The sequence below is a fragment of the Enhydra lutris genome, unplaced genomic scaffold (genome assembly GCF_002288905.1).
Source record: "Enhydra lutris kenyoni isolate GAN:26980312 unplaced genomic scaffold, ASM228890v2 scaffoldscaffold8, whole genome shotgun sequence".
In the NCBI taxonomy this organism is placed as follows: Eukaryota; Metazoa; Chordata; class Mammalia; order Carnivora; family Mustelidae; genus Enhydra; species Enhydra lutris.
In genome coordinates this window covers 7999466-8025997 of record NW_019154092.1, presented here as the reverse complement: position 1 = coordinate 8025997, position 26532 = coordinate 7999466, and the positions used below count along the sequence as shown (strand labels likewise).

Sequence of the window (26532 nt, the reverse complement as noted above, 5' to 3'; positions counted from 1 at the left end):
ATTTCGCTGAAAGGTAACTCACTTACACGTGCTTCTGGAACAATCTTCTCTGGAATTTTCCTCTGTTGAGCCTCTTCTTGCTGGTGTATTCTTAATATTCTCTCTCAGTTGGCCTTTATCCACCCACTCCGAACATACTTGTTTCTCCTTCATCCTGGGGAGAAAAAACTTACCCTGTGACTGTGCCAGTTTGTCAAGATCTCCTTGTCTCTTTCCTTTACTACCACACTCTTGAAGAGTAGTCTATGCCTGATGTTTTCTCTTTATCACTGCCTATTTATCCCTTAAACCATATGCACAGATCACCAGTGAGCTTGTGGTGCCGCATTTGTTGGCCTCTTTTTCTTTCTACTTGATCTTTGTCACATTTGACATTGTGACCATCTTGTTCATAAAACTGGCCCCTCCTTAGTTTTTTGATGGTACGCTCTTCTGGTTCCCTTGCCTCAATGACATATCTTCTTCTCTCTCTTTTAATGACTCCTGTACCTACCCTTTAAGCATCAGAGTTCCCTAGGAATCATTCTTCAGTCAACTTTTTGTCGTTGTGGTCTTGGCTATTCCTGTGGTTTCAGCAATCTTCCACATGTCAGTTTAGTCCCCTAAAATTCTTACCTTAGCCATGTCATCTCTGTTGACCTCCAGAATCAGATGTACATGCCTCTTGGGCAGCATTACCTATATGATCTGCAGATACCTGTCATAGGTTTAGTTCCCCAGGAAGTAGGCCCTGAGATTCTGCGCAAAGCTTATTGGTGAGTCAGGAACAATACCTATAACCGTGTGAAGGAACTGCAATTCAGCAGAGCAAAAAGTCGAACTGAAATGTAGTTGCAGCATTCATTTCAGCTGGAACTCAGGAGTGGGGTGGCCCTTCTGACATGTAGCCTGCCTCTAAGGAGGGAACATGACCTTGGGCACACCAACTGTCTTCCCTTCCAGGGTTCCCATTGCCAGTTTCTTGAGAGGAACTCCAGAGAGCTTTCAACCTCCAGCACTCCTGGGAGCTGGGGTTGAGTGCCTCATTCCTGAAGGAGGATTCTAACCATGCGCCAAGTATCCACTCCAACTTTAGACTCCCAAAGACCAAAAGAAATGATTTATCTCTCATTGTCTCAGAAGCAAATCTTTATTTATTAGTGATGACACCAGAGTACTGACCTCTCAGTTACCATATTCTATCTATTCTACCTTAGAACTCTCTCCATTAACTCTAACTTCCACCACTGCCCTGTTTTAGGGCCCTCGTCATCATCCCTCACTTAGAACATGCAGCAACTTTGTCACCACTTTTTTTTCCTACTCTCTTTCTGCAGCAGCATTCTCTTTTGTTTTGAAATATATATCCTATTTAAAACAGTAAAGGGGCTCCTGGCTGGCTCAAATCAGAAAAGCATGTGACTCTTGATCTCAGGGTTGTGAGTTCGAGTCCTGCGTTGGTTTTAGAGATTGCTTAAATAATAAAACTTAAAAAAAAAAAACCCCAATAATAAAAAACTATTACCCTACTTAAGTCTCTTAGCTGTGATTAGCTGTCTTCCCATTACCTACAGCTTAAAATCCACATCTAGTCCTGGTTGTAACCATTTATTTTATAATCTGATCCCAATCTACCCCTTCAGCTTCGTTTCCTCACAACTTCCAAACTCACCCAATAATTCAGCCATATTTCACTCACTCTTCAACAGAAATCTGTTGTTCGCTACTCTTGGTAGTTAGTGCTGTTCCTTCTGCCTGAAATACTGTTCCTGCCAGGCTTTTTTTTCTGTTCTCTTCCTTGCCTTTCTTCCAGCTGTGTTGTCACTTCTGTGCAAAATCTTGTCAAAGCAGAATTGTTTGTGTCTTCCTCATACTTTCACTATGATATCATAGTCAACTGCTCACATGTCTGCCTGTAATCTGATTAAGGGCTAGGACACTATTTATCTCTTATAGAATGAGTCCCAAATTTATCTTTAGCTGTGAGTACACTATTGATTTCCGTAACTGTTTCTAGCTTCTTCTGAACATCACCTGCATGTCCTACAATATCCATGTAATTATCAGGTCCAATACCAAACCAATTTATCCTATCTCAAAAGTGTTCTTTTTGCCCTCTCTGATGTAGTTACTGTCATTATCTGCACTCTTAATTTCCCAGGCTAGGAACCCAAAATTCAACCTTCACCTCTTTCCCCTCACATCAGTCACTAAGTCATGTTCATTCATCTTACTTCCTTCTTCTGTCTCTTACCACTGCTGTGTATGTACCACATTAGCTCCATTAACTGTTCATTCACATATGTGAATACTGCATAATCAGATATTCAAAGTACTGCATAATCAAATAACTCATAACCATTTGCTAAGCACTGTGCTAACTAGATATCAGAAACCAGCAAAACAGTCATTCTGAACATCTACTATAGGTTCTATTCTAATCTCTTCTGTCGAGCTAGCCTTCTTACTGTCCAGGTGCCTTATACATAAATCAGATCTGATTCTGTGACTATCTGGCTAAACATTTTTAGATAGACTCCCAGTTTTCTGTAGAAAAACTTTCCATCATTGTCTACAGGCCCTCCCATACTTCTCTAGGCTTGGCTGTAGTTATTACCCTATTACCGTATATAATGCTTCCCTAGGCTATTCTATACTGTTTGACATCCTGCCTTTGTGTGTGTTATTTTTTCAAAACCTAGTTCAGAGAAGATCAAAAAGTCAGATTTTTACATTACCCTACTAGTAGTAAGCAATAATAGTAGATTTAAAAGAATAGAGTTGTAAATAAGTTTGTCATTTTTTAAAATTCTTTCAGCAAAATAATTTGTTAATAACTTAAAGATTATAAAGCTAATAGTTTTGTTGTTTCTTTTGTTTCCCCTTAAAGGGTAAGAAATTTTAACTGAAGTATGTTATATTGTAGGCTTGAAAAATATAGGTAAAACTGTGAAGAACCCATTTAAGTTAAACTTTTATAAGCTATTACACTAAAAACAATTCTTTTTTTTTTTAAGAGTTTACTTATTTATTTGACAGAGATCACAAGTAGGCAGAGAGGTAGGCAGAGAGAGAGGAAGGGAAGCAGGCTCCCTGCTGAGCAGAGAACCTGATGTGGGGCTCGATCCCAGGACCCTGGGACCATGACCTGAGCCAAAGACAGAGGCCTTAACCCACTGAGCCATCCAGGTGCCCCACACTAAAAACAATTCTAATAAACCATATTAGGTTGCCTTTTTAGCACTTGCCTGTTTGTATGACATACATATTTGTATATATGTTATGTGTGCTTGTGTTTATGATTACCTTTTCATATTCCTTCAAAGGTGACATAATACAAGTTTAATCCCCTTGCAGCAATTCTGGAGATACAGCTATGATTAAATCAGAATTTAGTTATATCAAATATTGTTTCAGAAAGGGCTGTAACTAGAGTTGAGAATTTTTTCTTAGTGTAGTAAAGGGTTTTTTGTTTGTTTCAGAGATTTTATTTATTTGACAGAGAGGTAGAGAGCACAAGTAGGCAGAGCGGCAGGGAGAGGGAGAAGCAGGCTCTCCAATTAGCAGGGAGCCCAATGTGAGACTCGATTCCAGGACCCTGGGATCATGACCTGAGCTAAAGGCAGCCGCTTAACCAACTGAGCCACTCAGGCGCCCCTTTCTTTTGTTTTTAATGAGAATTATTAAAGAAACACACAGCACAGTATAGTAGAAAGAGCAGTAGTTTCCAGGTAGTATACGTAAGTTTGTCTGGATTTTACTACAAAGCAGCTATGTGATCTTAAATAATTCCTTCTCTGATTCTTAATTTTCACATCCATAAAACCATAATACCAACCCTACCTCAAAGCAGGTTGAAATAGTACAGGTTATAACCCATTAAAAATGTTAAAACATTTTATAGATTTAAGAGGTTATCATTATTTTATCCCACTCAAAATAACCTTAAGGTTCATATTTATTAGAGTTAATTTGCAACCCCCCACCTTTTGTTCATAAAAGGCTGTGCTTTTGAGCTTACTGGACTGAAACTCATTTGTTCAATACTTTTTTTCTAAAAAGTAATGAAAAGCCAGAATAACAAAAATCACTTTTATACTACATTATTTTTAATAGGTTCCAATATGATTTTTTCCATTTGTTTCCTCTGTCAGCTGTCATTTTATTGAATTGATCTCTCCACGGTTGTGTGATCTATTTATAGAACCTGTTAGAAATGTAGTGAAACACCTCCAAAGTCAGCTTAAGTGTTTGTCATTCTAGCACATATTTTTCTCATAATTTAGACAGAATGCTGCTGTTTTTCCAGAGAAAGTCAAAGGAAGAAAAATAAAACTGTAGGTCAGGTTCCCAAAAGACAAATGAACTGGGGGAGAATAATGAAAAATATAGGTAAAACTGTGAAGACTTGTCACATCCTGGTATCTACTGTGGTTATGAGTACCAGCACACAGATCCCTACAGGGAGATTCTAAGAGTGGATGTCAGGAAGGAAGACCATCCAAGGGAATCTGTCAGGAGAGTTTATATTCTGGAGACTCCTGGGAATAACAGATCCTAAAAGACAAAAGCTCCAAACATGATTTATGTAAAGATAGATGGGGAAACAGGAAAGGGGAGGTTTCCTCAGAAAGCCTCCATATATTTTGTTTTTGGCGGTTTTACCATTTCTCTGTACATGGATGTTGAAGATTTCCAAATTTTCGTATTCTGCCCAAACCTCTCTTAGCTTCCTTTTTTGCTAAATAGACATAGCTCCACTTGAATGTCCATGAGCTCCACAAACTTGACATATTAGGCCTGAATTTAACCCAAAACCCTCTTTCTCCTGTCCCCTCTCCCCTCCTGGATTATCTCTTACCACCCATTTGGTCCTCATGCTAAAGGACTCACAAGTCCTCTGCAGCTACGCCCTCTCTTTTATCCTTAGTCACCATATTTTTAGACCCCTTCCCCTCCATTCCCTCCTCCTCATACCAGGGTCACAGTGATTTGCTTCCTTACTTTCTTGCCTGTAGTCTTATCCTCCTAATACCTATTCTGCAGACACAGTAGTGAACTGTAAGATCTTTCAGTGGTTTCCCACCACATACAAAATTTACCTTAATGTGTTATGCATAATATCTGTTCCACAGTGTGTAATTAAACACATGGGGATGATGGTGGGGCAAGGTGGGGAGGGCTCATGGTCAGATACGTTTGGGAAATGGAACACCGTTAATCTAAAGATAATAGGTTTCTTTTGTCACTGCAGGACTTCTCAGAATGAATAAGTTTAATTTGTCAATTAGATACCTAAGCAAGCATATATGTACAGTTTTCCCAAACTTACTCATTCTTGGAACCATTTCCTGCAAGTCATGTTTATGGGCCCAGTGTTCTGTGGAACACACTTTAAGAAAACTAGTCTAAGTGTGCCTGGGTGGCTCAGTTGGTTAAGCATCTGCCTTCGGCTCAGCTCACGATCCCAGGGTCCTGGGTTCCAGCCCCACATTGGGCTCCTTGCTCAGTTGGGAGCCTGTTTCTCCCTCTGCCTGCCACGCCCCCTGCTTCTGCACTCACTCTCACTAGCTCTCTCTCCCTCTCTCTGTTAAATAAATAAATAAAATCTCTAAAATAAAATTAAGCTAGTCTTGAAAAAAAAAAAAAAAAAGAAGGAAAGAAAAGCTGGTTTACAGAATTAGACTGCAACCTTTATTACTTTGCCCCTACTGATCTCCCCATCTTCATGCCCTTTCATTCTTTCCCTCAAAGTTGATGTCTCCAGAACAACTTGTACTTTTCCAGACACCATACTATCTCTTTGTTTTGTGCACTTGATCACACTGCCCTCTCTTCTGGGAATTATCTCCCTCTCTTCTTTCCCTTCCTTTTCCCCCCACAATGCATTTCTCTCACCTTGTGATTCTGGCTCTTCCTTTAACATGTAGCCTCAGGCATTACCCTCTCCAAGAAGTTTTCTCTGATACCCCAGGCTCAAAGGAGTAGATACTCTTCCTCTGGCCTGCATAAAGGAAGCCTTTATGATTTTGGAAAACTTCAAGATAGTATCACTAAACTTCACTGTTACTCTTACTAAACTTAAAGATGTTTATAAGGCACAGAAATCAAACAATTTTATTACTGTAGTTAGAGGCCTGATAAATAATCTGCCCCAGTAAGTTATTTGTCCTGTAGAATTTTCTGCATCGATTCAACTGAGTGAAATCATGTGATGTTATTTAACATTTTTTTCACTCCCCCATAATTCCTGTAAACTGTTTATAGAGTCCCAATCAGATCCAGGTTTGATTCTTTGGCTAGAGCTTTTCATATATGGTGTATAATTCCTTTAGCCCCACATCAAGACATACATAGAATCTGCTTGTCCCACCTTCTGAAGAATCAGAAAAGTCAACTAAGTTATTCTATGGTTCCTGAACATACTGAGATACTTTACTTTTCCCTAAATGCTGACAGTAGTTAGAAGCTAGATGGGGTGGGGGGGGGAATATAGATATTCCAAGAGACAGAGGGAGAATATTAGGGGATCACAGATGTCTGTATATTAACTGTGTAACAATGCATAGATGGTATCTGCTTCCTTAACCTCCAGCATATACCAGAATGCAGTCCACTGTAATAATCGATTTAGAGATGAACCAACCATAAGATTTTTGGTGTACGGAAAGACAAAATGGGTTATCACCTATAATAAAGAAGTTTGAAAACTACAGATCTATTAGAGGATAATTCCATCTTTTTATAAAAGACTTAATTCAGTAAATGTAAAACTCACCACTTTTTGATTTGTATTCTGTCTACAAAGAGACTTTATGTTTACTACACTAAGACTCAGGCTGCTATAACCTTTAGGACCAGACTGTTTGCTTGTTTTTTTCCCCCTGCTTTTGTGAACCCTCCCTCCCTGTTTATGAGCTGTCACTTACTGATGCTCTAAAATGTGTCTCTGTAAAAAAGGAATTTCCTTAGTCCTTAGGCTTTTTAATTTGCTCTTTGAAATTTGCTGTGGCCTCAGAATTAAAACATCTAAGTTTATCGGTATGTTCTGTGCTTCAGACTTCGAAGTTGAGAATAATCGGTTGTATAATTGTTACTGTATTATCTAATTCAGAGAACATGATAATTTATGTTTTTATTAACTGATCCAGAAAGAGGTTTAGCTGGCTCAGTCAGAAGAGATCTGACTCTTGATCTTGAGGTTGTAATTTTGAGCCCCATATTGTGTGTAGAGATTACTTAAATAAATAAAACTTTGTTAAAAATTAGGAATAGCTCGTTGTATTTTTAACTAATGTATGTTTTTAAAAATTAGATTACACCACCACCTTCACTGTCAGATCCACTTAAAGAGCTTTTTCGGCAACAAGAAGTTGTAAGAATGAAACTACGTTTGCAACACAGTATTGAAAGGGTAAGAAGTGTTTAAATTTATGCAAAAAATTATTGTATTTTAACAATAGATCATAATGACCTACATTATATTTTATGTGTATATGTATATATTTTATATATACACACACACGTAACTGCCTTAGGGGATTTTCCTTATTTAGAACCATTTTGGGAAATGGTTTGATTTTGTTATCTTGTACCTGTGTAGTTAGGGAATTTATAAGCCTGTTTTAGGGTAGCTGTCCTTATGTTACAGTTCGTGTTGAGTGTATTTTTGATGTATAAAAAATCTCTTAATAATTTCTTGTTATCATTTGCTGAATTTGTGGAACTAAAGTGATGAATTCCTAGTTAGATAGCTGGATTTCCAAGTTTTCTGCTTCAGTGCAGAATACTTAGAAAAGCTGTTCTTATTGGTCCTTAGATTTCTGCTTTCGTATTCTAGTTTCTAGTGGTTAATCTTGGCATGGGATGATGTGAGAAAACCTATCTATTTATAGAAATCATAAAATTCATTTCACTTGGATTGACAAAAATGTAGCACCTTCTTAATCTTTTGGGAGGGCCAGGGACTTCTGAAACTTGGTATGAAATGTGTTCCTTCTTTATAGAGGCATATATATATATATACTCTTACAAACAAAAGTATGCAGTTTGTTTGATTCTTACATAACTGATTTCCTAGGGCAGAGGTTTTTCACTTTTCTATGCCATGAGACCCGTGTAACAATCTGGTAAATATAAAACCTTTTCTCAAAATTATCTTTTTAAATTAATAAATTTATAGCATTGCAAAGAGAACAGTAAAAGAAAGAAGCACTGATACAGACCTTACAACATTGTGCATGACCTATGGCAGTGAATATTTTGTTCTCAATAAGAAGTTAAGTCACATTATACACATCAATAGCTATTTCAACCATCAGGCATGTTTGAAGCCACCTGGTAACATATTTTCATCTGTTCATCTATCCATGTAACAAAAGCCATGCTGCCTTATAGGTAGTTAAGAATTCTTATTTGTACTGTGCAATTTTCAAAACTTTAGCAGATAGTAAAAATTACTCACGTGCTTTCATATATTGACCAATAGACAATTTAAAATGCCTCACCAGTGTGACAGCAAACAATGATACCATTTGGGGGCAATTATCTGTAACACTTACAATATGAATTGAAAATATTTGTGATTTCTATGGATGGCAAAGTTGCAGATACTTTTGATATTTCTGTGGTTTGTGGCCTATATTCATAATTGAAAGAAATGTCAGTTGGAGGTTAATAAAAAATAAAGAATTTTTTACATCCAGGTTCACAGATGACACTTTCCCCAGTCTATCTACGGGCTTCTTGGCAATGTTAGGACCCCAAGTCAAGAACCTCTGTTCTAGAGTCATTTTTCCCTTTGAAAGTGATGACGATACTTGAATGAGCACTGAATGAACAAACACATCTTACAGCCCAGAGTTCCTGGCCCAGTTTCTTGAACTACGTCATGCCCCACTCTGCCTCTCCAAGAACTAAGGTGGGGAGTACTTTGGGGCATGCATAACCCATTCTCAGAAGACATTGTTTAAGAAGCGATGCTCTGGAAGTGCAAAGACATAACATTAAGAATGATGACCTAAAAAAAAAAAAAAGGAATGATGACCTAAAGTGAAATATTTAGGCTGTCATTTAAGCAGTGTATCTCTTAGTTTTTTTAGGGTCTGACTTCATTTTTGGTTATTGCTCTTAATCTCTATACAATTATGGCCAATCTTTTAGGAAAACTTCTAGTTATTTTTTCTTAGCATCTCATCAACTTTTTGGATATATTATCACTTCAAGTCCCACCTTAAACTTGTACTTAATGAATCATAAGTGTTAGACTTACCTCTTCTCTTTTGAGTATCATTTGTTACATAAAATTTAAAAGAGATTAAATAGGACTGTGTTTGTGTTTTCACTAAATTATAAATACAGTAAAACTCTATAGTAATACATACTTGGATATGGTGAGGCCTCCGTCCTCCAGTAGGGGAAGAATAAAGTTCTTGTCAAGAGAGAATAGGGAATGTGGTGAGAAGAATACCAGCCACATCTTTAATATTTTATCAGCTCAGTCTGCCAGATAGAACCAACAAAATGATGGACATCTTATAATGGAAGGATTCCTGAACTCAGGAATCCTTGAAGTTCTAACCAGCCACCGGTCCTAGGGTTGCCCCCACCGATGTTTAAACCGAAGAAGACAGTTACCACCAGATGGCACAAGTCTGCAACCAGTATCGCCATGGGTTGGGATTGTAGCTATACCCTAGGATTCCCAGTCTAATAAATGCAGAGGATTGCCTGATGACTTCATTAACTTTATGATAGGGTGAGTTTGCATATTACATAACTGGAAGTATTGCACCCCAGTTAACACATTTTAAGACAGGATTGTACTGTGATTGTCAGAGGTTTAATATCAGCATCAAGGTACAGTGTTTGTTTCTATGAAAATGTTCATCATAAAACGAGCTACCACCACAATGGCACAGCACTTCACATCCATTAGAAAGGCTATAATAAAAGATAATAACAAGTGTTGGCAAGATTGTGAAAAAATTGGAACCCTCATACATTGCTGATGGAAATGTAAAATGCTACAACTGCTGTTAATGACTTGGCGGTTTCTCACCAGGTTAAACATAGAACTACGATATGACCTAGTACCTCCACTCCTAGTTATTTACCTAAGAGAAAAGGAAATTTGCATCCAAGCAAAAACTTGAGTGTGAATGTTCATAGTAGCCTTATTCATGATAGCACAAAGCTAGGAACAACCCAAAAGACCATCAGCTGATGAATGAATAAAGAAAATGTGGTGTGTTTATATAGTAGAATATTATTCAGCCATAAAAAGGGATGGAGTACTAACGCATGCTGTAACACAGATGAACTTGGAAAACATGTGACATGAAAGAAGCCAGTTACAGAATACCACATGTTCCATGGATCCATTCGTAAGAAAATATCCAGAGTAGGTAAATCCATAGAAACAAAAAGTAGAGTAGTGATTGCCAGGGGAAGAGGAGGTATATGGGGTATGACTGTTGATAGATATGGAGTTTCTTTTTGGGGTGATGAAAATGTTCTGAAATTAATGGTGACGGTTGAACATTTTGGTGACTATACTAAAAGCCACCATTGTACACTTGAAAAGATAATTTTTTTAAAAAGCCTGCCGCTTTTGGAAAGAACATTTATTTATACTTTTAGAACAATTCGAGTTCTCAAATCTCTCAATCTCTGTGAAGAAAAAACTTGTCTGAGGGGCACCTGAGTGGCTCAGTCAGTTAAGCGTCTGCCTTTGGCTTAGGTCATGATATTGGGGTCCTGGGATCGAGCCCCACATCAGGGTCCCTGCTTGGCCGGAAATCTGCTTGTCCCTCTTCCTCTGCTCCTCCCCCTGCTTGGGCACATTCTCATTCTCTCCCTAATAAATAAATAAAATCTTTAAGAAAAAAAAAGCTTCTCTGAAATTCAGGTCCTTTAGTACATTTTAAGTAATTTTATTTTATTTGAAAAAACAGGTGATTGAAGAACTATGGTTTTTTTTTTTTATTCTTGGTTCAACTAGGAAAAACTCATTGTATCCAATGAACAGGAAGTTCTACGAGTTCATTACAGAGCTGCAAGAACATTGGCAAATCAAACACTGCCATTTAGCGCATGCACTGTGTTACTGGACGCAGAAGTGTACAGTGTGCCGCTGGACGCTCAGGTAAAGTGCCATTGATACAGTTAAAATGTTCCTAAATAGAGCTTGGGTGCTTTTGTGATCTGTTCCCACAGAAGAAACTTGAATCCAGCAATCAATAAAACTCAAAAGAGAAAAACAGTTCTGGCAGAATAAAGTACTTCTAGATCACTTGATCTTTTTTCTAAAATCCTCTAAACATCAGGCTCAGATTATAAAAGCTGATATTTACAAAACCAATATGTGTTTAGAATAGTGCCCTTTTACATAATTTGTAATTTGTTTCTAAAGTGGGTGTTTGTACCTTCAGGCAACTGGAAAGCAACTGTAAGCTGGAAGACACTACAGGCAAATTGAACCTCTAGATTGTGATGGTGCTAAAATAGGGCCAGGTCTTGTTTTGGTCTTGGATATTTCTGGAATAAACAAATATAGTTGTGGAAAAAAACTGTAGCTATGTCTTGAATAGAGTTTACTGCCACATAGAAATTATACGAATTCAGAACCAGACATATCAGTTGTCAGAATATCTTGTGCCTCACAAACGAGAATGAAATTCATTGGTCATAGAATATAATGATTAAAATAAAGAGTAAGCATGGACAGTGAAGGATTATTACACAAAAGTATTAAGAAATGCTGTTTTAAGTCAGAATAGAAACACAAAGGATGTAGGGTATATTACAGAGAAAATTACTTAGTTCTCTCTGGGCTTTATTTTTCTTCTCTGTAAGAAAAAAAAAAGATGATGGACATTGGAGAGGGTATGTGCTATGGTGAGTGCTATGAAGTGTGTAAACCTGGGCAATTCACAGACCTGTACCCTGGGGCAAATAATACATTATATGTTAATAAAAATATATGCTAAAAAATTTAAAAATTATTAAAAAATAAAATTTAATTATAAATTAACTATGTCATTAAAATAATTGGGCATTAAAACATAAAAAGATTAAAACTCATAAAAAGATTAAACTAGAACAGTGGATTTCGAACTTTACGTCACTGACTGTTTTATCCAAATGAAAGTATTCAGAGATATTTGAAAAGGCTATTAAGAATAATAATTGTGGGAGAAGGGGAGAGCCCGGGTGGCTCACAGTCTTTTGAGGATCTGACTCTTGATTTCGGCTCAGGTCATGATCTCTCAGGGCCATGAAACCAAGCCCTGCGTAGGGCTCCACACCAGGCATGGCGCCTGCTTAAGATTCTCTCTCCCCCTCTCCCTTTACTCCTCCACCTACCATTTGCATGCATTCTCTCTAAAATAATAATAAAATAATTGGATCTTAAGAAAGAACTATTTGACTCTAAGGAAATACACTTTGGAAAAGGCCACTGAGGGAATTTACATAATTCTCAGCTTTAAAGAATTTAAAGGGAAGAATGAATGGTTTTTAATAATGGAAATGAACAGTTTATGTTACTAAAGGCTGGACTAGACAATGAAATATCTTGAGATCTTTTAAAGTTTTGTGCAATTATAGAGTAATGAAGTCAACTTTAGAACAATATAAATTAAGCTACAAGGAAAGTCTCTTGAAGATTTCTGGTTCACAGTGGTTGAGTAAACATACCTTTTTATTTTGTCTTCCTTCCAAAACTCACCGAAATGACAAAAGATGTAAAAATAAAAAGCAATCCATAGCAGAACTGGAAATTGAGATGGAAAGCCACTGGACCACAACAGGATGACGTTTCTGATAAATAAGAATCTGTTGCCCCAGATAGGTTAGAGGAGAACATCAAAAATAAGTGAGTTTTCTCAGTAAACCCTTAGAAGGATCCCCAAATCACAAACTAAAAGAAGATTAGGCCATGATCGGCCTAATAATTAAAGGACAGAAGAACTTTGTCCTTCTCTTGAGGAAAACTATGGAACTCTTACCCGTCCTTCTCCTCTGGCTTTAGAGTAGACGGTCTCTCAGTGAGTAGCGGGCTCCTGTGAGAAGAGCCACCGAGGAATTAACGGAAAGGAGAAGTCGTCTACCTTTCCTAGCTAAGGGCTTAGATCGTCCGTTAGCCTGCTTTCTCGTCAGACCTCTTCCTTTTCAAAATAAGCTTGTAATATTAAAAAGATTCAATAATAAAATCTTAAATACTAAAAACATCTTACAGAGGACCAAGGAGGAAGTGATAACAGCTAAAACTGGGAGCATCTACATGATGCCTGGATGTCACTTGGATAGCAGCGGTGGTAATAGTAATAGCAGTAATTACAGCAGATGTTTATTGGAGTGAGTGCTGCCTGTACGCCCAAGCATTGTGATGAGGACGTCAGAGGCTTAATTCTCAAAACAAGATTAAAAGAGGTATTCAGCCCTGTTTACGGAGTAGAAAATTGAGAAAGTATATAATTAGTTCAAGATTACATAATAAGACACAAAGCTGGCATTTGAATACAGCCGTCTTAATTCCAAAACTGGTATTCTTAAGAATTGATAAAGAATTTCTTTATGATCACTCCAAAATACTGGTCCTGGAAAAAATGTTGGCCTTAAAGTGCTGTAGCTCACCTTAACACTTTTTCTCCCTACATACGGTAAACATTAACATTAAAATTAAAATGAGAAATGAAATCAATTTTATTTTAATAAGAATGTCCTAGGCATAAAAAAATTACATTTTATCTTTTTTCAAAATGTTTCCATCTTTCTTTTCATCATTCCATTATACCATAAAGAGATATAATGGCATATAGGTTTTAAAGTTGGTTAGTAAATTGTATAGTATTCAACTACTTTTGATGTTCTCTTTCAGTCTGATGACAGTAAAACTTCTGTGAGGGATCGCTTTAATGCAAGACAATTCATGTCTTGGTTACAAGATGTGGATGATAAATTTGACAAATTAAAGGTATGTATATTTAAGTTCAGTTTAAATGGATGCTTCCCTCTTAAATGGAAAGTGTAGCTCTGTTAGGAAAGGAGATAGCCATTAGTCATGCATCCTCATGCCGGCTACAGTTGGAAAGTAAAGGAAAATAAAGAGCACAAGTCCATTTTTCAAGACCAGTGTAGTATGAAAGTTGAAACTATCACAGAAGTAGCAGTTTCTGATGGGGATATTTATGCTTGCTGTCCAGTATCTAAGTCTAGTGATCGTTCTGACAATGAAAGAATGGGGGAGGGCAATCAGAGAAAGAATATATACTATAAATAATTCATAAAGAAAATTATCTGGTTGGAGATTTAAAATCATTTCAAAAATCACTTCTAAGGTGTTCATGATTCTTTTGATAATTTGAAATCTCATTATTTGAAAGAGCAGTTTCAAATTAGTCTGTGAGGTCAGAGAGTTGTGAAGTTGCAGACCCAGAAATAGTTGGCATATGGATACAGACAGGATAAAGCAGAAATGGGTGTGTAATTTAAAAACTTAATCACTAAGGAAACTATGGGTGAGATTAATTTTTAAAGCAAACTTGACAGAAAAATCAGTTAACTCTTCTCTTCTTCTCAATAGACCTGTCTTTTAATGAGACAACAACATGAAGCTGCAGCTTTAAATGCCGTCCAGAGATTAGAATGGCAGCTCAAACTCCAGGAACTTGATCCTGCCACCTATAAATCTATCAGTATTTATGAAATCCAGGAGTTTTATGTTCCCCTTGTTGATGTTAATGATGACTTTGAATTAACTCCCATATAGCAGCCATTCCTTCTGGTGGTGTCGTCTTAAACTCATGTGGCTCAAGAGTATTAAACTGTGGAACACTGCCTTTTGAGAAAAATACTGATATTATGCCTTTACAGTTGTTAGTAAAGTTTGACTAAAGTTGGTTATGTATGTAGTAAACACTGTCATTTTATAAAGAATGAAAAGAGAATTATTTTGGATCCTAGATCCAGTTTCTAACTGAAATCTAGTATTTATATTGGTGAGAGGTAACTATTACATTAGAGCATGTTGGCAGACCGTGGTAGATATTTCAAAAGCTGAGAATCTGCTAACAGCACTGGAAGTTGTTAGCGCTCCTAAGTAACAAGATAACCACTAGTATTCAAATCTTTAAAGTTTTATTAAAATATATTGGTAAACTAAAAGGTTCAATTCCTACCAAATAGTTTCTAATGTGGAAGAAAAACTTGGCACAAAATTTCTTCAGTTTATTTTATCTGTAAATTAATTGTACAGTTTTCTTTTCAAAGTTTTAATATTGTCTTCCTTTTTAATAACTTATTTTATACATATTGTGCAGATGTAAATCTTGTAATTAATGGTCAAAATGTATACAAAGGGATTGGTAGTCAAAACATGTACAAAGAAATAATTGTAAAGCTGTTGTGTCTAATGTTTTATTGGACCAAAGTTGTCGTTTGTATGGAGTGTAGTAGTAATGTGTTCAGGTAGCAAAACTTTTAAATAAGGCCTGCATGTGTTTGAGTTAGCTTGTTTTCATCACCATAACTGTAAAGGTTGTGACTTAGTTGTACTGCATGCTTCCTACAGTTTAACTCTCTCCATAAGCAATGCCTGAAGTAGTGTAGGGTGTTTCATGCCAGTCTCCTGGGATAGTACCTATGACTCACTATGTTGGACACATTATTTAGAATTAGTCATGCAAAGAAACAGCTCTTATTTCATCTCACACAGTAGAACCCATTCCCCCTCCCAAAATGCCTTTGAATGAAAAATCTGAAGTTGTAAATGTCTATTTTAATACTCAAGTATGAAAGAATCTGTGAATATATGTAAATATGTTTAATAAATTTTATTGGTCATGTTAAATCATTGTAAAACTTTTTTACATTGCTTAAATATAATGTTTTAAGCTTAATAACCTTTGCACTTTTAAAATACAAACTGAGTACTCAAATCAAAAAAAGAGATATTTGGTAGTCAAAAGTACAAGAAACAGGCATATTCTGATCAATCTCTTCAATATTTATGAAAAATTGATTAATATGTTGTATTTTTTCCTTGTATCAAGATGCAAAACATATAATTTTCAGAATTTTATAATTAAAATAAGATTTGGTATGCTGTTTTTAATAAAATAATTAGCAATATACTTAGAAAAAACCCAGTTTCTTCTATAACATGAAGTAGATTAAATATTCAGGAATATTTCAGGTCTGAAATCTGCTCAACTTATTAAACATTTTTGAAAGGAAAATTAGGTTACAGTAAAATTGAATATAAGTATATGAGATAAAATTTACAGAACTTTCCACAGTACTTTCTTGAATTATAAAATAATGCTGGATATTTTTTATTCTGATAGAGAAAAGTAAAAAGGATATATGAGGAATAAAGTGACTTAAACTCAGCAAGCAAGTTGGAAATCCCAGCTAATGGGAGAGAATGTAAAAACTGAAGTTTTTGAGTGCAAAGGTATATATTAAGCTTAGGGATTTTTGAATTTTTACGTCAATTTATATTTTAATTCATACTGTACTTGGCATGCGCAATAAAGCAGCACGTGTAAAAGATACACAGTGCAAGGACTTTATTATAAAGGTTGGATGTAGTGTTCTTTAGAAATTTAGATGAGATATTTGGGCCTTTTTTATTGAATACTTGGGGCCAAGAAAGGCAGGGTAGATTTTGAAGCACTGGTTTTGTTGAAGTTAAGTTTATTAAGGCTGGGAACATTAAAAGCTAATTTATAAAAGCAATACTTTTTAATATGGAAAAACTCAATGCAAATTTTGTTTATACTTTTGCGTAAAACTTAAAAAACCAGATTATTGAGCATTGAAGTCATAGAAAATATGAGAGGTGTAAATTTATACAGCATCTTGTTCTGAGGGTCCAACTGGAAAAGGAGGGGAAATCACTGTTTGGCCAAACAGAACAAGCTGCAGAAGAGAACAAGCAGGCAGGAATCTGGCATATTTTAGTTGTCCCAGCTTTTTACATACTAACCTAGTTCTCACCCTCTTCAGTGGTACCTCCAGTTGCTGGAGCCTTGATGCCATGCTTCTGCTTCTGCAGGTTTCCTTGTAAAGTGACTCAAAGCTGATCAGATAGCTTACACGAAAAGTTGAATGCCTTCTCGGTGGAATTTATACTTAAGTAAGTAGTTAGGAGCTTTATATTCTAAAGCTCTGAAATACTAGGAAAAAACTTGGAATGGGGTATATACCTAAAAAGATTTAGGATTCTGAAAGAGAAATAAAGGATGGTTAGTTTAATCAGTGATTTTTTTTTTTAACTATTCAAATATCATGAACAAGATATACTAAATTGTACCTAAGGATTTGTATTTCTTTAAATCTTGTTCTAAATCATATCTGTTTAATAAATGACTAGTTGATATTTGTGCATGTTATTTAATAAAGAGTTATATTTTTATAGAAAAAATAAGAGTGAAATGTGTGCTAAATGTTTTTTTACTTCCCACTCCCATGTGACTCTAAGCCAAACACCAGTGTTTACTTTGGGCAGTAGTAAAATTACAGAAATACTCATTTTGGGGCAACAGCCTCTGAAGAATAGCTCAACTCTCTTCAGTCATGAGATCTCAGAAATGAATTACAAATGCTAGACATGCTGCAAACTTCATAATCATAAAAATCTCAAGCAAATACCCCATGAGGCTCATGTTAACAGACTTAATAGTTATATACTCATTCTAGAAATTGAGTGCAGTGCTAAATATGTATTTTTCTTAGTTATTCAGAAAGCTAGCAATATTTTTTTATTCTATTTCTGGTATCCTGGTACATAAACCCCCAAAATTTTATATAGAGGAAATTGACTTTAAAACTCATCAGATAGTCTTATCTTCTTAAATTTTTAAAGAGAGCATTTTCATAATTTTTCCGAAAATCCCTTTCAAACTTTTAAGGCAAAAAGATTGATACAAGAGATACTAGTCTTTGGAAAAACTTTGTGAAGTTTAATGGATTAAATATCTTTTAATTCATTTTCTTGGTGGCTTTCTTGACACCATAGTCTCCATTGTACCTAAAATGGGGTTAGAAAGCCTCCACAGTAGCAGTTACCCGAAGTTTTTCCAATCAGTAGAACCAGAGTTCATAGAACAGATGGAGGCAAATAAAGTTTAAATAATTCCCTTAATCAATATGGTGAAAAGAGCATGTAGAATTATAACTATCAGCATAAAAACAGTGAAAAATAAATCTAGAATGACTTTTTCCAGTGATTAAATGTTGAATACTACACAATATCAGCAAATAATGTAAACTTTTTAGACATGTGCATATCTCCATAAGAGAAAGTAGCATATAAAATTACTTAAAGATAAACACCTTCGCTTGCATGGGGATTCAGTTTTATTAGGTGGATTATTAACACAGAATTTAAGATTATTTATGAAACACATTTATTTAACTCTATTGATGACTTTTTAAAATGCGTTTTTAAAAAAAAAGCTATACGCCATATCAAAACATCTGAGTAGTCCAGATAAAAAGCTTTCAGGTAGCCACGTTTTCCCCACTTCCGAAGAAAATTCTGCTGTTAAGCACAGAATGAAGCAAGCTTTTGTGGATACCTGTGTGCCCATTACTCCGCTTAAGAGCTCATTATCAGTACCTTCTCCATTTTTTTTTTTTAAACTCGTTTAAGTCCAGTTTAAACAAAAAGAGCCAGTCCTAACAAATGTATATACTGTTACCATTGCCTGAATTGTGATTATTTGCATCATGGAAGGAAGTTCCCTGTGCTCCTTTGCAGTTAGTACTCCCTACCCCAGAAGAGACCACTGTGATTCCCATCACTGTATGTTTCTTGTACCTGTTCTTGAGTTTCATATAAATGGAATCAAAAGAGTATATACTATTTTCTTGTGTCTGCCTTCTTTCTCTCAACATAAGGTTTTGAAATTCATCCATGTTGCATATATCAGTAATATGTTCCATTTTATTAATGAGCAGTAGTATATTGTACAAACTTTTGTTTATTCATTCTCTTGTTGGTAGACATTTGGATTGTTTCCAATTTGGGGACTATTGTGAATAAAACTGTGAATCTGCACATCTTTTTTTGTGGACATATTCTTTCACTCTTGGGTACCTACCTTGGAGTACTAGGTCATAGAATATCGTTGTATGTTTAACTTTATTAGAAACTGACAGTTCTCCAAAGTGGTTGTACTATTTTATACCCCTACCTGTGAGAGACCCATTGCTCTGAATCTTCATCCTTTGGTGGTGTCAGTCTTCAGTTTCAGTGATTTGGTGGATGTGTAGTGGCACCTTGTACCTTTCTTTAATTTGCATTTCCCTGATGACTGACGAGGTTGAACATTACTTTTTATATGCATATTGACCATTTGTACATATTTTGTGAAATGTCCTCAAATGTTTTGCTCATTTTTATTGGGTTGTCTTTATTACTGATTTGTAGGAATTCTTTATATATTCTGCGTTTAAGTCCTGTGGTCAGATGCATTGTCCTGAGTGTTTTTACCTAGTCTGTGGCCTGCCTTTCCATTTTTCTTAATGAGTAGTTTCTGGAGTCCTGAAAGTACTTTGAGAGCTTTTGTTTCTGTGTTACATCAGTTGATACTTACCAGAGTAGAAATTAAAACAATTAAAAACAATTTTTAAGTGTATTACTAAACCTATTCATGTATACTTTTATGAAAAATATATTTCCAAAATTAAAAATTACTAGGAAAAGTGTATTATTTTAAATTTTGCAAATTACATAATATCAGGCCTAAAAATTTCATATCTGCTTCTGCACTCAATGCGTTGTATCTATTATTTGTTTGGTTTTGGTTTGGTTTGGTTTGTATGAAGAAAATATGGCTTCACACAATAGGAAAAGAAGGAGAACATGTTAATATTTTAAATATTTAATAGATTTTCAAACAAATGTGGGCATTGTTCTTTGATTCCACATCAAAACACAACAAATAGTTTCTTTTTGTTAAAGATTTTATTCATTTATGAGAGAAAGAGAGAGTTCAAGCAGAGAGAGGGGCAGAGGGACAAACAGACTCCATGCTGAGCAGGGAGCCCAGTTGGCACTCTATCCCAGGACACTGAGATCATGACCTGAGCTGAAGTCAGACCCCTACCAGACTGAGCCACCCAGGTGCCACAACAAATAGTTTCTAAAAGTTAGTCACCTGAGCTGAAGTCAGACCCCTACCAGACTGAGCCACCCAGGTGCCACAACAAATAGTTTCTAAAAGTTAGTCACCTTGTGGAATCCAAAACTATATAATCAACTTTTGCTAACTCTGTTACATTAAATCTATTTATCTTGCACTTCGGCTCTTTTAACAGTGAATGATTTTTAACATCATGTATTGATCCTTTAGAAAACATTGGGTAACGGTGTTATGTGTGTCTTCCAAATGTTGACAGAGCTCATTTTATAATACTAAAAATTCATACTTGTTAATATCACCACTGATTTCATAAAAAATGTCTTTTAAGTAATCGGAAGCTGTGAAGCTGTAAGTGACAACTACAAGTTTTCCAAAATTCTAATCTTTACTTGAAAGGTCAAACGTTGTTGGCAACAAACACTGTCAGTTCTTTAAAGTGACAGGCTTTGGGGGCACCTGGGTGGCCTCAGTTAGCAGTTAAGCATCTGCCTTTAGCTCAGGTCATAATCCCAGGGTCCAAGGATTGAGCCCCACATCGGGCTCTCTGCTCAATGGGGAGCCTGCTTCTCCCTCTCTCCCTGGTGCTCCCCCTGTTGTGCTCTCTCTGTCAAATAAATAAAATCTTTTTTTAAAAAAATTAAAGTGACATGCTTTTGATAAAGGTACCATGTGATACATATATCAAATGATCTATATATATCTCACATCATAATGTTTTTAATAGCAAATGATTTACCATTTCATTAAACATTGATCATACGGACATTCCATAATCTATTTAACCTGTTTCCTCTTAGACACTTAGGTATTTTGCAATTTTTTTAACCCCCCCCCAAAAAAAAAGATGTTCAGTGAACCTCTTAGTACTGAGATAAATTCTTGTGCTAAAACAATAATAAAAAAATTCTTGTGCCTGCTTTCCCTTACAGAGAAATGCTCCTTTTAGACCAAGGAGCAAATATCTTCCCAGATAGACTCCTCAACTAGCTTCATAGTTTCAATCCAGCCCTATTATAACAAGTTGGAACTAAAAAATTCCTAGGTAGATGGAATGGATGACAAAGTAAGCTTCAGAACTCTAGGCTGGACTAATCACTTTAGAATGGGCTTCTGAGTCTAATTTCATTCAGAATTCCACAGCCATTAGATTTTTCTCCATGGAAAACTAAGTATTTTGGATTATGCACAGGACTGTTCCAGCCAACAAGAAAGATCCACAGTAGCAAAATTTCCGAAATTCTCCACCATGAGACTTCTTCATTGTTGTGAAGGTCAGGCAGGGTTCACATATAGAACTCTGAACTCTGGTAGGAAGACTGCCTAGCAATCAGTCTGATAATCTAATATTACAAAATATATGATGCTAAGGATATGATTCTTCTAATTCTTAGGATTATTTTAGTTTTTTCTCAGGGACTGTTTATACTCTATATGCAATCTTTCAAATATATAGCGTATTTCCAGTAGGTTATGATAAAGTCAACTCTCCTAATCTTGAAGCTCCTAATCATGAGTAGAAATAATTACTGAAGCAAGTTATCCCCTCTGTATATTCATTCTGAACAACACTACATGATGGGACCAATATTTTCCCCTATTGATCTTGGGGAAACAGGCTATAATTTTTCATGGCAGCTTGTTAACGCTCTTTATTTTTATTTTATTTTTTAAGATTTTATTTATTTGACAGAGAGGGAACACAAGCAAGGGAGTGGAAGAGGGAGAAGCAGACTTCCCACTGAGCAGGGAGCCTGATGCAGGGCTCGATCCCAGGACTCTGGGATCACAACCTGAGCCGAAGGCAGATGCTTAACGATTGAGGCACCCAGGCACCTCTTGTTAATGCTTTTTAATTCGAAAGTTCATTTGTATTATAGTTCAAAGCTTTCTCCCTATTAGTCACCTCTGTAGCAGAGTAATTACGTTATAACATAATTTTCTTTCAACAGAGGCACAGAAATTTATTCTTACGTGCTAAAAACAATTCTTAAACATTTTCACTTCCATTGATGCTGAAGTAGCAGAACAATCCTATGACCTCACATGAGGCTGGGCATAGTTTGTGTTCCCATCAGCCAAGGAGGAAAGATCTAATACCCAGGGCATCAAATAGAGTACTCAGGAAGGCATTGCCTTTGTGAAACCAAATAAGCCCCAAATCCCCTCTGGCCAATCCTAAAAATTAGCTTCAAAAAGATCAAACCAGGGACGCCTGGTAGATCCGTCAGTTAAGCATCTGCCCTGGGCTCAAGTCATGATCCCAGGGTCCTAGGATCGAGCCCCAAATCGGGCTCCCTGCTCCGTGGGGAGTCTGCTTCTTCCTGTCCCTCTGCCTGCTGCTCCCCCTGCTTGTGCTCTTTCTCTGTCAAATAAATAAATAAAATCTTAAAAAAAAAAAAAAAAAAGATCAAATCAGGGGATCCTGGCTGGTTCAGTTGGTAGGAGAGCATATGACTCTTGATCTCTGGGTTGTTTGAGGTTCACATTGGGTGTAGAGATTGCTTAAAAATAAAATCTTAAAAAATATATTTTTAAAAAAATCAAACAGATTCCAGGTAGCTCAATTACATGACTGAGCCTAATCCATCACTAAAAGAACACAATAAAATGCAGTAACCAACAATGGAAAAATTACAATGTCTAGTATCAAGTGAAAAATGATCAGGCAGATGGGGTGCCTGGTGGCTTTGGCTCAGGTCATGATCCCGGGGTCCTGGGATCAAGTCCCATGTCAGGCTCCCCGCGTAGCTAGAAGCCTGCTTCTCCCTCTTCTCCCTGCTTGTGCTCCCTCTCTTTTGGTATCTCTGTTGCTATGTCTGTCTCTCTCACCCAAATAAATAAATAAAATCTTTTAAAAAAAATGACCAGGCATGTAAAGAAGTAGAAAATTATGACCGTCAACCAGAAAAAAATAGGAATTGAAGGAGAAATAAAAGCAGTGATGGAACTAGTAAATATGTTAACAGAACTATTAATGTCTGTATGTACAGTATTGTAGAGGAAAACATAACCACAATAAGGAAAGAACGGGAGATAAAGTTTTAAAACAGCCAATAGCCATTGCCTAGCCCAGTGCTTGGTACGCAATAGATCCTTGACGTATTTGTCCAATACATATTTCTGTTGAATCATTCAAAGCAGTTTTCCATGGGAACCCATGGGAGAACTTTCTCTCAAGCATGAATATTAAGAAAAGATTACTTCTAGTTCATTTTTATCCTACAAATACTGTGGATGTTGAGATGGGTTGTGTTTCTTTCTTTGCGTTTGCTGTGAGAATGCTTAAAATCAGTCTGTTACCTTCATCTCAACAAGTCATTTTTGTGCCATTCTGTGCCCAGTGTTACTCTCTTGACCTTATTTTCCTTCCTTTCAAATTCTCTGTGTGATGATTTGACCCTTCCTGCATCATTTGCATTTTTCTCAACTTCTTCCAATCCTTCCTGGAAAAAGCAAGCCATAAACATATGAAAAAAAAAAATTAGCCACAAGAATGAGACACCACTTTGCGCCCACTGGGAGGCCTATAATCAAAATTATGGAAAATATGAATGTTGGCAAGGATGTGGAGAAATTGGAGCTCTCCTACATTGCTGGTGAGAATGTAAAAGGGCACAGCTGCTATGGAAAGCCGAGGTGCAGTTTCCCAACAAGTTGGTTACCATACGACCCATTCCACTCCTAGTATACACAAAGGAATTAAAAGCAAGTGTTCAGGAGTGCCTGGGTGGCTCAGTCTGTTAAGCATCTGACTCAGCTCAGGTCATGATCTCAGGTCATGATCTCCGTGTCATGAGATCGAACCCTGTGCCAGGCTCCATGCTGGAGCCTGCTTAGATTTTCTCTCCCTCTCCCTCTGCTCCTCTCCAGCCCACAACTCGAGCGCACGTGCACTCTGTCTCTCTAATAGGAAAAAAAAGTGTTCAAACAAAAATTTGTACATGAATGCTCATAGCAATACTGTTCACTATGGCCAAAAGTAGAAACCACCCAACTGTCCATCAGCTGATGACTAGATAAACAAAATGTGGTATGTCATACAATGAAATATTACTCAGCCACAAAAAGGAATGAAGTTTTGATAGATGCTACAACATGCATGAGCCTGGGAAACATGATGCTGGACACCTGGGTAGCTTAGTTGGTGAAGCATCTGCTTTCTGCTCAGGTCATGATCTTGGGGTCCTGGAATCAAGCCCCATGATGGGCTCCCTGCTCAGAGGGGAGCCTATTTCTCCCTCTCCCTCTGCCCCTCCCCCTGCTTGTGTGTGCACTCTCTCTCTCAAATAAATAAATATTTTTTAAAAAGAGAAAAGAAAATGTAATGCCAAGTGAAGAAACCAGATAAAAAGGCCACATATTATCTGACTCCATTTATCTGAAATGTCCAGAAAAGACAAACCCATAGAGACAGAAGAGACTAGGGATTGGCAAGGTGGAGCAGGGGTTGCAGGATTGCTTAATGGGTATTGGGTTTCCTTTTAAGGTAAGAGGAATGTCCTTGAATTTGATAGTGGTGAGGGTTGCTTAACATTGTGACTACTAAATGCCACCAAATTGTGTACTTTTAAGTGGTTAGAATGGTAAATTTTATCTTAAATGACTTTTAACACACAGAGACAGCATTAAGTTCCTAGATACTTGCTGTTCCTCTCTTATAAGGTGGTATGGCTCTGAGGACTGAGGGACTGAGGCTATTCCTGGGTGGTTTGCTGCTAGGTCACTCCTCCTCCAAGCCAGCCCCCCTCTGCTCACTCACCTCCCTTCACCTCCACCCCCAAGTCCCCCTCTCTGCCCCTTCAAGTCTGAACTGCCCTTTAGACCAAGCATAAACCTCCAGAAGTCTGATTATTCCAAGCACCACCAATCTCTGTTTTTCTTTCTCCCTTCCTCCCTCCCTCCCTTCCTTTCTCCCTTCCTTCCTTCCTTTCCTCCCTCCCTCCATTCCTTCCTTTTGAAGATTTTATTTATTTATTGGACCAAGAGAAATACAGTGAGAGAGGCAACGAGAAGGAGGGGGAGTGGGAAGGGGAAAAGCAGGCTTCCCGCTGAGCAGGGAGCCTGATGCGGGGCTCAATCCCAAGGATCCCAAGACCCTGACATCTTGACCCAAGCCAAATGCAGATGCTTAACAACTGAGCCACCCAGGGGCCGACCTTCCTTCCTTCCTTCCTTCCTTCCTTCCTTCCTTCCTTCCTTCCCTCCTTCCTTCCCTCCTTCCTTCCCTTCTCTCTCCCTTCCTCCCTCCCTTTCTTTCTTTCTCTTTCCTTCCTTTCTCTTTTCTTTCTTTTCCTTTCTTTCTTTCTTTCTTTTTCTTTCTTTCTTTCTTTCTTTCTTTCTTTCTTTCTTTCTTTCTTTCTTTCTTCCCTTTCTTCCTTCCCTTTCTTCCTTCCTTGCTTCCTTGCTTCCTCCCTCCCTCCTTTCTTTCTCCTGCCTTCCTTCCTTCCCCCCTCCATTCCTTCCCTCCTTCCTCTCTTTTTCTTCCTTTCTTTTCCTTCCTCCCTCCCTCCTTCCTTCCTTTTCTTTTTTTAAAGATGTATGTATTTATTTGAGACAGAAAGCGTGCAGGCACATGCAGGAGAGGGAGGGAAGGGCAGAAGAGGAGAAACTCAAGCAGACTCCCTGCTTCAATGGCCTGCTGAATCTCACCACCCATGAGATCAGGCAGGACCTGAGCCAAAACCTAGAGCCACTTTGCTTAACTTACTGAGCCACCTAGATGCCCTGCTTTTCCTCGTTTCTTAAAGTAACCGTTAAGCTCTCGACTCTATGCATCCTTATCTTTTTCACTAATTGTTTTCACATCTTCGTTACTGTTGTCATTTTGGCTACTACAGGTGAGACCATCGGTCCTAGTTTTTGTGGATCTTCCAAGAGCCAGAGAATCCCTGCACACAGAGAAATGAGACATTGATGATATGATTCCTGCCCTAAAGAAGCTTCTAAAATTAGTTCAGGAAACAGAACACATATACATTAATAGGGAAATGTCAGTGCAAATAAATGCTTTGGGAGCTCAGAAGCAATTGGGGACTTTAGCCAGGAAGTCATTCCTTTAATCAATTCATTCACCTGCTATGTGCCAGGCACTGTGTTGAGTTATGGAAGATGATTTTTGATATCTGTATAGAGTGATACTTGAACAGGCTTCCAAGAGTGGATAGGATCTATGCAGCTAGAAGAAAAGTAAGAATTCTGTCCTGAGCAAAAAGAAGAATGTGCAGAAATACAAGATGGGAAAAATACAAAGTGTGAAAATAGACCAGCTTAGCTTATGCAGAAGATTTGTGTGACATCAAAAAAGATCTGCATATATATGGCATGAAAAGATGTTCTAGATATGCTAAATGGAAAAAAGGAAATTGTGATTTTTTAAAAATATTTTATTTATTTATTT

The 26532-nt window shown here is 37.0% G+C and overlaps 1 protein-coding gene across 1 annotated transcript; it reads left to right on the top strand.

The window, feature by feature from the left end:
- The first annotated feature begins 7237 nt into the window (after positions 1 to 7237).
- LOC111142741 (ankyrin repeat domain-containing protein 12-like) lies at positions 7238 to 16031 on the top strand. Its single transcript, XM_022496034.1, has 4 exons — positions 7238 to 7393; positions 10982 to 11125; positions 13862 to 13957; positions 14567 to 16031. The coding sequence occupies exons 1-4, from the start codon at positions 7361 to 7363 to the stop codon at positions 14750 to 14752; spliced, it is 459 nt and encodes a 152-aa protein (XP_022351742.1). The 5' UTR covers positions 7238 to 7360; the 3' UTR covers positions 14753 to 16031.
- Positions 16032 to 26532: the final 10501 nt, after the last annotated feature.

Bases quoted from the DNA above. Each gene is read 5' to 3' on its own strand.
- LOC111142741 (XM_022496034.1), top strand. From the start codon at position 7,361: ATGAAACTACGTTTGCAACACAGTATTGAAAGG. The intron at 7,394-10,981 runs GTAAGAAGTGTT...TGGTTCAACTAG, and splicing joins TGCAACACAGTATTGAAAGG to GAAAAACTCATTGTATCCAA. The intron at 13,958-14,566 runs GTATGTATATTT...TCTTCTCAATAG, and splicing joins ATAAATTTGACAAATTAAAG to ACCTGTCTTTTAATGAGACA.